At 36.2% G+C, this 16880-nt stretch overlaps 1 protein-coding gene across 9 annotated transcripts in view; it reads right to left on the bottom strand.

The window, feature by feature from the left end:
• The window catches only part of LOC144653741 (voltage-gated inwardly rectifying potassium channel KCNH2-like), a 35248-nt gene that overhangs the window by 12591 nt on the left and 5777 nt on the right, over window positions 1–16880 (bottom strand). Inside the window, exons 1-2 of one of the 9 annotated variants that reach the window (XM_078513824.1) lie at window positions 13377–13517; window positions 13196–13285 (exon numbers count right to left, since the gene is read on the bottom strand). In XM_078513824.1, the coding sequence (XP_078369950.1) occupies window positions 13196–13258 (63 nt within the window). In that variant the 5' untranslated portion in view covers window positions 13259–13285; window positions 13377–13517. Of the gene's footprint in view, window positions 1–1266; window positions 1288–1308; window positions 1407–4527; window positions 4742–7433; window positions 7612–9896; window positions 10262–12748; window positions 12770–13195; window positions 13286–13376; window positions 13518–16880 lie in introns of those variants that run through there. The other 8 variants (XM_078513826.1, XM_078513825.1, XM_078513835.1 and 5 more) reach the window with 8 other exon arrangements.

The raw sequence follows: 16880 nt of genomic DNA, 5'->3' as shown, positions 1-16880 counted from the left end.
TATTGATAAACTAAGCTACTGACAAGCCTCTATCGTGTTGAATTTGGCGTACATCATTATCTCTCAGTTGATGTTTTTCATTATTCTCATCACCTTTTTGTTTGACAATGTGTTGAAATTGTAAGGAGAAATCAGACTCTGGTCAATCTTTGGGAATAACGAGTAAACACTTACAGTGGATGCTATCCAATTAGGTGAATGAGTTGAGTGTTGTGATAAAAGTTTCATTTTTGTAAAGAGGACTACGTCAAAACAGAAAAATACAAAATTAAAATTCATCTGACATTTATCAAGTAAACGACAAAAGAGATCGCGTTTGCAGAAAAAACTCTGCGATTTGAAAAAATAGAGAGTAATAAAAGTTCGTATCCTCCAACCAAAGCTAAATTTAACTTGTGGTTTTGTTTTATAACTACTGCGGGTGCAGTGGTTTGAGGCGGTACAGGCCAAAATAAACTAATATGCTTTTCTGTTGTTCACGAGCGTGTGTCTCTCCAAAACACGTAGAGATCTCATTTGCACTCGCTTGGCAATCAAACTGCTTGGTAATAAGATGTATAACATGAGCCCCGTATAGATGAGTTTGAAAATAAATAAAATGAAACCGCATGCGAAAACAAAACACCCTGCAAAACAGGTGTTCTCCACGATTTTGTTAAATTCACCGAGAAGGAGTCTGATATTCAAAGTTTTGTGGCCAAACTCTGTACGGGAGTTTCGAATTAAAATATTAGAAAATCTACAAGCGACAATTTACAAAGTTAATTTCAACATTTTCCGCGGCCGGAGTTCGGTTATATAAAAACATTTTCCTAAACGCGGATAAATTTTTACTCGTAACGCCAAAATAAGCTTTCAAATATGTTTTTTTTTTCAAATGTTGCCGCCCTCATTTTCACCCCATAAAAACTGAATATCTGCAAAGACTAGCACAGATGAAGTTGGCGTCTATTGAAAGACGTTGCGAAGGCTGCTAAAAGGCTATTTTAAAGGTAATTGCGGCTTATTTAACGGCTCTAGGGCATGAAATGAAAATTTTAACAATACACTACTGCTTGATACATAAAATACGTGAAATGTAATAGATTTTGATCCAACCAGGCCGATTTCATCTTAAAGAAACTACTTTGTCAACATTGCCACACAACCCGCAGTCTAAGCGAAATGACCGGTACGGTAAACATCGTAGCGTGTGAGCTGCCTGATTACCGCCCCCAGCTAAATTGAAATACATCTTGTTTTAGCACTTGAAGGAATTTCGCACACCTGAAATGAAATATGATCTCGCTGGAGGCAAAAGCAAGTTACCTTCAGTTATTGACTCGTTCTCATCGGCCGTTTAATCCAATAACTTGGAAAGCGAAGCCGCGCCAACAACACGGACGAAAATTAATATTGTCAAGTAAATTGCAAAGTTGATGACCGCGCATAACTTGAAGTTCTAACAATTGTTTTGGCATTTTATTGGTTCCGGATCTGTCTTGTAAGTTCACATTTCTTGAACAGGTGTCAAATACCCAGGCGGATGGCATGTAGACCAACGCTAAATTTGCATATCATATCAGTTCAGTAAAACTAGCTTGCACTATGCACATATCCATCAGTGTCCATCAATGTAAATATTTTAAAAACTTAATCACTATGTCACGATAACACTGATCAAAAACCCTTTTAGACATCAGTGGAAAAATTTCAAAAAGAATTCAAAGATAAAACGAAACTCGTTTTTTTCTTTAAAAGTGCCCAGCGAATAATTGTTCTGCAATGTATTGCCCTTCTCACAACCCTTACAGTTCAATACATCTAGAATAACAAATATCAATCCTAAATTGCCAGTCATATTTACGTCTGACTAGCTAATTTCACCTTCAAGCTTCAATTTCACCCTAAATTTTATCATGGACGAATTCTCAAAGAAGCAAACATGAAAACAATACACACGTGAAAACCGTATGAAGATGACAGAGGTTTGAGAAAATTTCAGGTATAAAAGGAACTGTCGTAATAATGCATTTATAGGGCCAATGGCGACTGAATACTCATGATAACTGCAGGCTATGAATAATTAACAATTATTCACCAAAGTGGAAGTCAACAGTGGTGGATATTTACCAATAAGATTGCGCGAAAACTGTTCACTTGTGTGGTATATACTATTGATAAAGTATCCCACCCTGTAGATAACGGTCACTAACTACAAGATGGAAATTGACAAATGAAAAAGAATTAAATTACGGAGGTTATCTGCAGAAAATCCTAGATGATTAAACTGGGAAAACTGAAACCTTTTAAATCACCGCGGCCTTTTAAAGGGCTGGCAAAAAACTCGACTTCTAATCTTAAAGAAGTAAAATATTTTTGAAAATATACACGTATAGAAAAGATACCGTGGATACAGGTTTCCTGTAGTCAGTGTTTGACCTGACCACTTGAAGTTAGTCGACAAAGTCTGATTTAAATTAATAAGCACTTTTTAAAATTAAGTTACTTAGTACTCTCGCTACCTTTAAAAGCAAATTTGAATTAAATTTATCAGTTCTTGCTACCTTTAACAGCAAATTTAAGTAATATTAATTATCGCCTAATGACGTCGAAAATGAGACGAGCTTTCGAACGCGCCCGCCATGTTGGTGCGAAGGTCCTGTAAACTAGACTACCCTTCGCAAAAATGTTTTAAGAAATATGGGAGATATCTTGAATTTTATTTCTGCTGCAGCTAGTAACCCTAATATATTTATGTTGTACTTGAATGAATTGTTCAGTATGTCTGTAATGGAGCTACTAAAATTTTACGATTTTTTTTTTACAAAACCGTGAAACAGAAGTGACAAGGTAGGAAGCAGGAAACACGCGACGATGAAGTTTCACGTCAATGCCGGGACGATGTTGCACGTGAGCTCGCTTCGTTCCGTCATCATGGATGATTTGAAGCAACACTCTGCCCGGCTTTAGGTCAGGCTTGTAATTACAGCGCCTGTTTGGCCTTTCCTTAGAGACGATCTGTACGTGACATCAGAAACCTGCCTTTTATCCTGAGCAGGCGCAGAACTAAGACATAAACATTTTTCAAGGCAACATGCCGTGGCGTTTTTGATCGTCAGGGTAGCATACGCAAAAATAAAGTTACAATTCGCCCGAAAAAATCGAAAAAACAAATGCTCAAAGGTAGTCCATTGTCTAGAGGAAAACTAAAAGCATTTTGTTTTTTTCTATTCCGTTGTTATCGCCCGAGTGCCGATCATCACAAATGTAAAATATAAAGCAATGAGGGAGGAAGGAGAGTGACATGCTGTGAATCATTGTATTGGAGCTATACATTACAGGTGCATTAGAAAACAGCTGTTACAAAAAACTGATTCAAACCATCACAAATGCCGTTCTACCACTTTGTTTGGGAATGGGGATTTTCTTTTTCTTTGATGAATTATCGTCTTTTCGCGCCGTCGCTGTTTTAATTGTATGCAGCAAGAAGGTCGTTTTACCCGATTAACATAACAAGCGTTTTGAGTTTTACCGGTATCGGCAGTCGCAAACTGAAATCGTTTAGAGAAAAAATGTGTTCTTTAAGCCAGCATTTCGCTTCTTGTTGGGGGTTAAGATAACTCATGGAAACCGAAATGTTAAGTTTTAGATTATTCATAGCGTGTATAGAAATACTTGGAAATATGTTTACAGTGGACTAAAAATAAGACAACCGATGCAAGAGACTGCTCGTGCATGTGACACTGAACACTGAACACATAAATGAGTGTAAAATAAGATAATATCAAAAATGAAATATTAAGAATTTTTGCCTTTTGACTGCTTTCTTGTTATCAGAGTGTATGTGAGTTGAGCTAGAAATACTACGTAACAGCTTTCACTTCACAAGTAAACAAATAAGCAGTTATGCACCTTGAGGCGTGAAAACGTGAAAACGCAGCCAATTATTCCGAGCGTGTTTAAATATTGGTATATTTTTGGACCTGCTCGAAAATATTTTTGTTTTTCTATGCAATTGTATCTTCAATTCAGTAAACTAACGGTTAAGTAAACTGAAGAAATAGAATAACATCCATACAGTAAGTGGGAGTAACAGAGAATAATAAATAGCAAAACACGGTGGAATTTTTAAGATGCTGTCACTTCTACTACTAACGATTGAATCAGTATAAACATTGTGGATTTAAATGATTTTATGGCTTATGGTACATCAGAAAGTACGTAAAATTTCCCTTTACGTAAAGTTTGAAGGTTAAAAAAATGTGGAATTGGAAACAAGTAGAAAAAACTCGGCGGAAAAATTTGTGACGTTGAAAGTTGTCGTTGGGTCGACATAAAACGGTCATTATCTTTACATAAGGCTTGTATCAGTTGTGTTTCACTTTAAATGAAAATTAAAAATAAGCGACTCTGATACTGATTAAAACGATATCAAAACGGCGAGCTATTAATCGTACAAACAGCCTCAGACAAACTGAATTCAACAAGAAGAGTTAACGATGCAATATAAACTCTGTGACAATATGGTCACAAATTTAAACATACCCGTAGTAGAAACTGAAATACTCCTCCTTCTTCATTGTAGACTAACAGTGATTCAGACGACATCTTCCAGTCCGAGGCCGCCATTTTACACAAACGAGGAGTTGTAATGGACGCAAAGCAAGACTGATTCGTTACGTGGGTACCTAATCATGAAATTCTCTTCTTCCAGACCGACCAAGTTGGCAATTCACGAACCAGCACATATCATTACAAGAGAAATATTGATCACAAAGAAATCCCTAATTTACATTTTAACTTTAGATACGCAGCGGGTGATCGAGAACGATATTTCAAATACGCTAACGGCAAAATCTGTACCAGTTGTCCCAAGGAATCGACCATTAAGCGACCTTTCTAGAAAAAAATTGCCGGTTAAACATAAAAACTAGAACCAGCTAGAACCTTTATCTTCTCATAAGCATTCTCCCATCCTGTTATTACCAGGGACAATGATGCGGGATAGCAAGAATTTGTTTTTAGGGTATGGACTATTTTCTACGCTCACCGTCTGCCAATCCCACGCGACGTTGACCCGCGTTGCCCGTTGTTAGCGTTTTAATCCGGAGAAAAAGCTGTTCGGAAATAACGGGTTTGTGAAGATAACACAGTTTTTTTGGTGCATTTTTCCTAAAGGATACATTTTCATTGATCTACAGCTCGTTTTTGAGGTATCCCTGAGGTATCACTATAAATGCCAAACGGTCAAACGATTTCTTAACTTTCATACCAGCCGTCCCTCACACAGAAATACAGTGTCCTGGAAATTGTTTGAACTCTGTGTGATACTTAAGTTTAAATTTTACAATTGCACTGACTGCTTGTCAAATTTTAGCCTAGACACCGGGGCGGAAAACACACACGACAATCAATTAATTTTGGCATAATTTCCGAAAACATGCAAATTTGCCTTTCAGTTTACAATCAACTGACAGCCACTAATTGATAACGGAAAATTCTGGCGGTTGTTCTCCATTGTGTCGGGAAAAACAAAGAAACTGAAACGGGATCAGATACGCTTAATATGGGTTGGTATAGTCAAAATACACCTCTTCAATACGGTGGATTAATAATCAAGGTATTTGTTGGCAGCCATAAATGGTATATTTTTACAGAGTCCATGGGTTAGGGGTTTGTTAGGGTACTCCAACATACGGGTACTTATGATGTGTTTTCAGAGGAAAAGATCCCAGGAAGCAAGTTCTTTCCCCTTTCATGTGCCACATGTTCAGAATGGTTCTGTATCACGACGTCTAGCCATTTTCTATGATAACTTGTATCTACATTCGGAAATTTGGCAATACAATACTGACAATACAATACAATGTCAAACTGTTGCTATTCAATAATATCCATAGTGATATAGTTTACCTGCAGTGGCGTTAGCAATTTTTCTTGCTTTCAAAGCAAAACCAATTATTAGTTATTGTAGGAATAGAAAATTAAAATACTTGGAAAAATTGGGTGCCACAACGCCAGACATGACGAAATTATCGGAAAAGTACTTTTCGTACAGTAGAAGACACAACGTCAAAAGCTCTATTCTAAAATTTATCTTAGTCTTCTTCAGTTTTTAAATCTACGTTATTTGTGCTTTCTTGGCTAAAAAGTCGACCAGTAAAGGGACAGATCAGGATTTTAAAAGGTACAACGCCGTCTACTCTTTTTATAGTTTAACGTACCAAGATAATAGAACTTTCGATAATAATGGCTTAATTGGCTATTTTTACAATTAATAGCAAATACTTGCTGTAACTGTGCAGTCAGCAACAAAACGTTTAACAAGGTTAAAAGTGCAGATACCTTTCTCTGCGTATGCATTTTCATGATAGCTGTGTTAGTTCCGTGTTGCAGCCTAGCTTAATGATGATGATGATGATGATGATGATGATGATGATGATGATGATGATGATGATGATGATGATGACGTTGGTGCGTTTACTGTACGTACAAAGCATTTACACAGACATTAACCCCTAGCGGTGAAATGAATTCTTGATTCTGTTCACTGACGTGAATAGGTATTCAGAAAAACCTCAGATCGAGACTTCTGAATAAAAGAAAAAGTTGCGTTGCAAAGTTAGATGAAAAAGTTCAGTCGTGTATAAGAACGACAGTTACGAATTTCAATACGACATGGTTTTCTGCATGGATAAAGACCACTGTGTGTAGAATGACGTTTGGATTGAGTGCTGTATGTTATTTTCTCACTGCAAACAGGTAAATCTTAACCGGTGAGTTAGATACAACTATTGCTATTGCTTGCATTAGTACATGAAAAGGTGACAAAGCACTCGGTTTAATTTTTGCTATTTTTTCAAACAAATATCCAAGTACACACGCTAGACGCTAAGCAACGTTTATGATTTGTGTTTGTGTTCGTTTTACAAAGCACTGCTACTCAAAAGCTACTAATAAAAACTAATACATATTACTTGAAACACCGCTTCCGAGCTGGTATTTTTAGATTTAAAACTCTGAAAGATTTTTTTTCAAAAAATGAATGTATGTTAATTAGATGAAGGGAACTGAAGGGAACTGCATTCTGCGAAAGCAAAGCTTAATCAGCATCGGAGATTAAAAGGTTTTCGCAAAGATTTCGTAAATACAAAAAGAAGACAAATTTATTCAAAAGCCAATACGCCGTTGTCCTTTGGAAAGAAAAGAAAGAGATGGGTTGTTTTTCACTCGCTTTTATTGCAATCAATGAAATTCTCTCCATGTGTTACTTGTTTTGCAAGCGAGTATGTTCCCTAATACAGATTATAACCCAAATGTTTGCTGCGCTAATGACACCAGCTTTCGAATAAATTTGGCTTTCAACTGATATTTTTAACAAGAAATCACACAATGCAGGGAATATTTCGATTGGAATCAATTAGAAACAACACAACAAACACTGCACCAACCTGAAGGACATTTTCTGCTAGCGAGCGGTTATAAAACCCAACCGCCATTTTCTCTTCGGGGAAGAACACACGAAGCCATGAGCGAAAGGTTACAGCCTTTCACATTTTGACATTAAAGACCAGTGCTTCAGGAGCTATTGAATATTCGCCTCTTATGCTCGTAGTTGGAAAGCGCTTTAAATCATAAATTATTGAGACATGTCCCTAATGAGGCTGCTCTAGTCAATGGAAAATAACAAGAGATCATTAGCTGATCATGGAGTGAATGGCCACTGACAAAAGAATAATTGAATTTCCATTAAGAATGAAAAATCGCAGCAGTGCAACACATGTATTAACACCTTAAAAGATACTTGAACGAATAGCACGTTTTATTCAAGCTTCAATTGACACTTCTACAGTTCAGATCAGTCAAGCCAGGCTATAGCTGGACGAGTAAATGTGACGAGATTTTATCGTTTTTGTTCATTCGTGAACCGCGCTCGTTAGGGGTTATTAAAAGTTTTTCGTCAAAAAATCTCGGCGAATGGGTGAATCAAAAATCGTGGTAAAATGAAAGATAAACCTTAAAATGAAGTTAACAAAACTTTGTAAGATGTAACACCTTTATTTAGCTACTAAGTGACCTCAAAGGAGAATTTGTAACATGCACAATAACGACTATCCTGTCAACTAATTGCCAGAATGAACAGCAAGCTCGTTAGTTAAATAAAAAATTTCTCTCCCAGGACTGGCTGAATATAGCTAAAATTTGCAAGAATCCACGATTGACAGCTTGAGAGATATATGCATGGTGCAAGATTCATATAACATATTCAGGAAATACTGTTTTTGTAATAAACAGATTTACCGTCTTTTTATCGTTGTAGTCTTTTAAAGATTTTTACTTTTTATGTGATGAATATTTGTTAAGATTTATTACAGGAGTGTATTGATATCTTAATTAAATTGCATGTTGTAACGTGAGGAACAGTGTCCGCAATCAGTTCGACAACTAACACTCCAAAACGTATTCAAGTTTTTCATTCATTTAAGGATAGCAGATAAACAAGAGGATAGCTGCTACTCATTACTTAAAGCTTAAATCAAAAATACTCATCATAGCCATAAACAAAACGTATCTCACGCATAACCTAGTCAAAACTAGCTTCAAGAAAATAAAACACAGTGTTTTGATTTTCATTTTAAATTTTTTTTGCTTGATTTTTTTTTAATTACCACTCAAATACATAGTAACACTTAATATTTTACATACTATTTCCCGTTCAGATTTGAACGAGCTTGTATTAGCTTTGGCAATTGTAACATTCTATCGAGATATTGTAATTGTGTATGGTGAAAGCACACAATCAAGATGTCCCAAATGAGGATTATACAAGCGCCCTGCTCAGTAATATAATGTGGTATTTAAACGCCAGTAACGTTCTTAGAAGTGTTAAAACACTTAACTATTCTTCATTTTCTTCATTCTATTCTTCTTTTTCTTCATTCTTCACTTCATTTTTTTTTTTTTTTCAAAAAATAGCCAACAGAGATACAAGAGGAACTTAAATGAGGCCCTCAACGCCGACTTTTTATTGACCACATCATAAACCAACTTAGCGCTTCAGTCAATATAGCTGACAAAAAACAACAACTTTTCGGCCGTCATATTGCTTTGGCGCAAATCAGTCATCTCAGTGGCAATGCTCTTATAGCATGAAGTTAATAAAGTATTGCTACTGCCTCCTGGGAGTCCGGCTTTTACTGACATAAACCTCAGTATTTTGGACCAGTTAGAAGTTTTTCGACCGACAGATCTGGCGTCCAACGATTATAGGCTAACGCACCACTCACAGGAGATTAACATGATAGCACAAATTCACGAAGTGTTTCGAAGTAGGTCTAGAAGTTCCACTTCTTTCAGTTTTAAAGAAGATTTATACGTGGGCGGACAAGAAACACTTGGTTCATGTCTGGTCTTAAAGGACAACAGATTCTGAAAATGTCAGACGATCAAATTAAAACAACAAAACTTAGCACACTTTCAACAAGTTATAAATGAGGCAAGAACAGAACAGAAGTCGCGAGTAAACCAGTAAATATTGACAGATGTCATTTCCTTAACAATACCACTGAGTGGTCTTTAATTTAGTATGTAAAATGTAAACACAACAAGATAAACATTCACATATACACGGTGTATATGAGTCACGACTAGAGGAATAGTCATTCCGAGCCTCTAAAAGAAATCAGACAAGTACTTCTAACATTTCAAGAGTGCACAACTATTATACGACAAATTTACAATAATCAAGTGCAATGCGAACGGCGAGCATATTCCTTGATTAACCCCATTTTAAAGCTTTGGGGCGTTTTCCAGAATTGTGTAGAATAGGAAAGCACCACGATCCAACAAAAGACCATTAGCTATTCCTTGAGTTGAAAACTGCACAAGGCTTTTGGCAGTTTCGAGACACATACCTCTATGTACCCTTTCATTTTCAGGCTTGGAAGATCTTGGAAGAATCTGGATAAAACACCGCCGTGCTTGTGCACGTCTCCGTGACCAAAAGATAAAACGATCTACAACTGTGGACAACTGTTCTCATTTGAGTTGACTCCAATCTGCTATTTGCACCGTCATTCCGCGTCAAGCAGTTAAGGATAAGACCAGGAGTAATATTAGCAAATGCGGATCTGCGTCAAAGAACTCAGCTCCGAAAAAACATACGCCCGCCTGTGGTTATAATACTCTAAACAACACAAAGAAATGCAAATAAAAGAGCATTCCACAGCACAAAGGAACTCGACCCTAAATGCCGACGATCAATTATTTGTCATTCTTTAAACGAAGATAACGTGAGATATGGGTTAATTGAGTATAGTTGTTGCACAATTGGTTTTAATCTAGAAAGAAATTAAACCGATCACAATCAATTTCATAACGTTTTGTATAAGTTGACCATTTGGAATTTAATCAATAAATATCGATATTGGGCACCGAATTTCTTAACAGTACTTATCCATTTTTTCGCCCATGTATATCTCTAAATTATGTTACCCCGTTTCGTTGGATTTTTGAGACCTCTTAGTATTGGCCATTGCGCGTTCTTCTTAATAAGTAAAGACAATTCTGCTTTCTCTGTATTTTCTTCTTATTTTTAATTAATTTTTTAATATGTTTTTGTAAATTAAAATTTTATAAACTCGTTGCGGGACAGCCCTGAATATGCTGAGAATAAGCACGTTCTTCTCACTTCTGGTTGATTTTATAAATATCATGATCAAGAAACAACCCTTTACGACAGAAACTTGAACAATACAAACTGTAGCAGGAAATTATACAAATAAATTTATAATATTGAGCTAACGCATCTTAAAAGCATTCTTTTGGTGCAGAATCCCGGAAGATGACCAAGACCATTAGCCACAAGCTAGAGGACTTTCAGAACAGGTGTCTGCGAAGGATTCTCCGCATATTTTGGCCAAACACAAGAATAACAAGAACAGAAACCACCACACAGCAAGTGCAGCGAAGGAGATGGAGATGGATTGGTCATGTTCTTCGTATGACGCCTACAGCCCTACCGAAAGTCGCCCTCAGATGGACCCCGATAGCCGCAGAAAGAGAGGTCGCCCAAAAAACTTGGAGAAGGATGGTGGAAAGAGAAACGAGAGACAACGAATAGACATGGGGCCACCTCGAACGAGCAGCGGCCGACCGTAGCCAATGGCGCTATCTGGTTGAGGCCTTAGGTGCACCCATGCCAAGAGGAGTAGATAAAAAAAGTTGGATTTGTGGATCAATATAAAGGGATTAGAAAAATAAAATCTACACTTTTGTTAATTACTGTGTTTCTGGTTTTTAATTAAGTACTTTAACTTGTAATACCAACTGAGGAAGTAATGTAATGTAGCAAGTAACAAAGTACTGTTTTGCAAGCAAAAGAAAAGTATTATAACGGAAAACATAAGTGCATAAGTAGCGTTAATATAGTTTAATAATGGATAGTTTAAAAATGTTCGAATGAGATTAAATGTTTATAGAAATAAATTAAAAAATAAATAAAGGATGTGCTGACGAGGAGGAGAGGGGAGGAGACAGTTGTTGAAAAGCATTCAGGATAGATGTTCCAATAGGTTGCAAATTTATAGCAGTGGCAACATGGGGAGTTCATTCTCTGCATTTACTGAACAAATACCTTGGAAAAACTTCCTCTACTTTTGCTTACAATGGTTTGATAATCAGTAATACAATAATCTCATCAGCTGGGACAATATTTCTCTGTCATCCGATACGAGACCTGAAGCAGAGTCGATACTTTGATAAGAAAATGTTAGTAAAAAGTTATGTTGATTCAAGGATGTCACAGAGCTTGGTCTTCACCGTACGATGCTCACAGGTGCCTTACTACTAAATAACATTGACAAATCGAACAAGGTTACCCCACTGAAGCTTACCTTATGGGTGTGCTACCGTCACTACCGAATTCAAAAGACATGCCTGCTCCCGCTATCTTGGTCTGCTTAAAATGAATGCAAATGACCGTACTGGATGTAATAGTGCATATACCACAGACAGTTTCAAGGCACAGACATTTCAAAATAATACAATTTACGATAACTGTTTGTATAAAATTATAGATAATAAAAGAATGTTTTTTTCTGGTAAACTGTCAAAAGAAACAGACAGATAAATTGTAAGGCAGTGACGGCGAGATAAAAACACAATCAAGTGGGAAAGTCAATCCTGTTTAAATTCCCTTTGTGAAATGCAAAAACTTTTATGAAATTTGTTGTTGAATAGTATTACGTTCCCATTGAAGTTATATTAAAGGATGATTGTACCTTTCTCGTATTGTTTACTTTTGTATCAAGAACAAAGGTAAAGACAATGCAACTTCAAATGAACAACGACATCAAAACTGTTATGGGGCATTTTGATACTCGGGAATTCAATCACCGTGTGACGGTGGGAAAGGTTATCAGAGCATATTGAATATAAACAATTCAAATAGAAACTGACTAAAGTTAACATTTTAAATCTAAACAAACCAGCCAGGCTGCTTACGCGGCAAAAGTTGAGGGGTAAACAAGAGTACCGCTCTGTTAAAACTGATTCCTGTGTAAACCTTGATTAAAGCAAATCGGTCAAGCGTAAGGGATTATCTTGCGTGCCTCTTATCTTAGCTGATAACGACATCTGACTACGAGTTTGCTTAGCTAACTACATTCAGCTGAACTGACAAGCATTTAGAAGAATAAACATCAATACAAAAGCGGTTTTTGACATCAAGGTTTTGTTATAAACGAAATGGAGTTCTCAAGCTTACCTCTGAGGTAAAATTGCCGGTCGTGTTTAGTTTCTCGCTAAAGCGAACGCTAACAACACGGTATTGCCAGAATTTAAACAACCCACGATTTGTATTTGAACTAGCAACTGGTCAGCCGCAAACGATCAGTCAACAAGTAGTCGACACTGAATTACACGACATCTTACAAACGCATTCCATCACATAATAACGCGAAAAAGTTGGTAAAAACCGTCATTAATTTAACAATAATAATGTGGCTTGAGAATATGTTCGAACAACAATTTTGCCAAGCGTCGATTTAACACAAACTTCGATCGTCCCATAGAGCCTGCGTGACTGGGTTTTTCACGGGTCATGCTTACACAAACAAATGTCGGTAAAACACGAATGAAATCCTTTGCCGTTTCTCGAGAGTGTGCAAGATTGTGATGAAATACAGCTGTGTGGTTTTATAAGTATCATTACCTTCAAATCCGGTCTCCAGGTGCACTCAAACAATTCCCTCATAGCTTCTTTCTTCTGCGACATTTTGAGCGACACAAGTTTCTGGCAGCCCTGTGTGAGTGAGAAGAACAGACGAGATCAGATGACGACAAAATTCGCACACTTGTGAGAAATTTGCCGAGTAATTTTACGCCTCGATTACCAGTTTCTACACTGTTTATGGCCCTACGCATCGTTTGAATAAATTATTCTGTTACAAAGGAGTATGAATCACGACTTCACACAAGCTAAGTGTCCTTAATTATTTCCTTTGTGTTAGCAGCGTTTGGTGGTGTGACGTCACAAGATCTTTTTGTCAGAGATGTTCGAGTATTGTTTTTTTTTTTTTTTTTTTTTTTTTTTTTTTGGAAAAAGGGGGGGGGGGGAAATATAAAAAATTATTTAAAAAAAAAAAAAAAAAAAAAAAAAAAAAAAAAAAAAAAAAAAAAAAAAAAAAAGGGGAGGGGGGGGGGGGCCCCCGAAAATATTTTTTAAAAAAAAAAAAAAAATCCGAAAAAAAAAATGATTATAGGAATTTAACCTCAAAGTTTGTGCTTGTAACAAAAAACCACAATTCAGGAGCTAAGCCGCCGGACTATTGTGCAAAGAAAAACATCCTGAAATGTTCGAAGTGATGTTGTTTCTCTGTCGCAGATAATTGGTTTTTGTTTTGAGGTGTTGTAAAGTAAACTTTACAGTTGTTTGAATTGTTTCAAACGAGATACTGGCAATTATTAACTTTAGTGAAGTTAAACTAAACTAAACTAGAAATAAGTGATGATATTTTTGTTTCTGAATCGCGTTCGATCGAAATATAATTATCATTTGTTCTTATCGCCCTCATCTTGGGGTTATTTCTGTGTATTGTTCCTAAAATAGCTAATGAATTTCTAATTAAGCAACCTTTAATAAAATATCCAGTAGTGAATCTGTAAATTAACACTCAGGCTAAAATAAAATTATTTTTATGGAAATATGTCTAATAACCAAAGTGTAAAAAAGTAAATATTTTTTATCAAGGCCAATTAGCTGATTGATTACGAGTTTTTTAAATTAGTTCAACATATGAACTTAGTAAGCCCTTAACAACATTTAAATAATGCATTTAACAGAAAGAAGTCCAAATCGCGTTTAAAATACAAGAGACTCATTTATACCGTTCTTAGAGATTTCAGCCTGGCCAATTTGATCCTCAAACTCGATCAAGAAGTAAATATTTGTTGAATTTCTTCATCGCTCTTTAAAACAGATATTGTGACGTTTTGCGGCGGATACAAGGAAGTCACGGGTTTGACCCTCGGATCAAAGAGGTGTGCTCGGACGTGAAACATTACATACAAACGTCATGTAATCCCAAAACATTTTGGCGACTGATGGTGCTGAAAGCTAACATCATATAACGGAAATTGAGACCCGACCCTTCAATAACAGGAACGTTTCGCTTCAGGAATCTACCCTCACGTTTTCGTTTTAATTCATTTTTTGTTGTTTTATCCTTTCAATTTTAGCGTATGTCAGCTACACTTATATGGCCCTTATTTGAACAAACTATCTGATCAAATAAAAAGGAACTTGCGCTCGCCAGGAAAGAAATCGAATATCGCGAAAACTCCCTTAAAAATACTGAAAAAAGAAATAAAAAGCATTTAATAAGACTACTACAAATGTCAAGTTTTTTATGAGTGAACCAGGGGGTGAACAATATGTCCCTAAAGCTTTTAAAGAGAAAACGTTATTTGTCCCTATTTTGATATTTTTACGTCATTTCCCACCACACCTTTTTATCACCGTGTATTACTACAATCTCCCAATAAAAAGAAAGACGCTTACAATAATAAATGAGGAAGTCCACAATACTTTAAATTTTTTCACAACATTTGTAAGAAACACTCACAAAGATAGAGCAGTTTTCAATTGAGTGTCGTAAAACCAAAACCAAAGTAATTACTCTGGCCAATCACAAAGGACCCAGACAACCCAGTGAACCAATCAAAACTCGAACCAAATACATGTAGCTGGCACGAAGCGCGGGAAAACGTGCGCGAGCGAGTCACGATTGGTTTTGGTTTTAGTTCTGATTGGCTGAGAAAGTGGCGCAAGATTTTTTAACCAATCACTAAGCATAGTAATGCAAAATCAAAGCAAACGCAATTCACTTTCGACACTCAAGTAAAAACCGCTCTAACACAAGAGAGTGACATGCGTCCGTGGAATTCTATAAGCGACCAAGATCAGGCTACAATTTGCTCCTGTTTGTCAGAGTGGTCCTTATTTGTTACGAAATGAACTTCGAAAAACACCCGATTAACCAGTTTCTAAAGAACCTTTCCGAACATGAGCATTTTACAGCCGCAAGAACAACTTTTGTGCTATTACATTGACGAATAAGATGTAGTTCTTTATACCATCTTATTTTATATATGGCATATTTTTATCTTTATTGAAATTGTTAGTCTTTTGGGGTCACAATGTAAACAACTGGTTCTCCGGTAATTGCACTTTAACATTAAAGAGTTTGGTTACCATACACCATTGAAGTTTTACTCACAGTCAGCCTGAGCCTGAACGCGCGAAATTGTTTTAAATATATCAGGTAATATTCACTGATCTGTTCGTTACACTAGCCTTTGCGTGAAACCATTCCCGCTGAAGCAGCGGATAACAATCTTTGTCATCGAACCAAGTTAAACAACTTAGGTACTAGGAATGCCCGATTTTCCATATGTACTTTCATTCCCTTTTAGCACCAAATGAGTTGACCTTACAGGAAGCGTTAAGTATATTTGGAACAAAAGAAAATACTGGAAATTGGAGATGGCAACAACAACAACAACGAAAAATTTATAAACTGTGATAAAACAAGTCGGTAGAGAAAGGGTACAATTTCACTAATATAGCGACATGGGTAGTAAGTTTACAAAAATGTTTTCTAATTAGGCTTGGAGTTGAGAATCAGAACACTGGATTAACAAAATAAATTATGCCTTAATTCTAAAAAGACAATTTTTATATTTTAGCACAAAGAATCCACAAATTTATTAAAGCACGTAAATCAGTGCTAACTTTGCGCCAAATGGTTTTCACTGATGTGAGATCGAGGGTAATGATAACAAATTTAATGAAAAAGAAAACATGCACTTATTGAAAGAATAATCTTCAAATTAACTTCTTTGTGTTTATTCAGAGCTTAGTGAGGATGCAAGGTTAATTTTGTTATATCGCACATCTGGTCACATCAAGTATATCATAATAGCAGAGTTCAATATTGCATTTGCAGGCGTATGAGCATAACTGACTATCTCGGCTGCCGTGATGTTCTCTCTTTTAATCAACACGGTTTTTAATGTTTTTCAATTGAAGACACTCTAAAACCTTCGAAAAAAGTCAACACCATGCTCAAAACCGAAAACTCTCTTTGAAAATCGTTCAAATATACAACAGAGACCATTTTGTTAAGCTGTTTTTTAAAAAAAAAATGTTATTTAAATTTCACATAAGTGAAAATGGAAATAGGAACCTTATTTCTGCGTTATTTTAGCTGAAAAGTCCGACAGTTTGACTACAAATCAGTCCGATTTTTTTCAGAAGCCATTGTGTAACTGAGACCTATGACACGCGCGCGCGAAGAAAAAGGAAAGCGGGACTGTCGTCTTCTGTATTTTGAATA

The sequence above is a fragment of the Oculina patagonica genome, chromosome 5 (assembly GCF_052425735.1).
Source record: "Oculina patagonica isolate OP01 chromosome 5, crgOcupat, whole genome shotgun sequence".
NCBI classification, from domain to species: domain Eukaryota; kingdom Metazoa; phylum Cnidaria; class Anthozoa; order Scleractinia; family Oculinidae; genus Oculina; species Oculina patagonica.
This window is presented reverse-complemented; position numbering and strand designations above follow the sequence as displayed.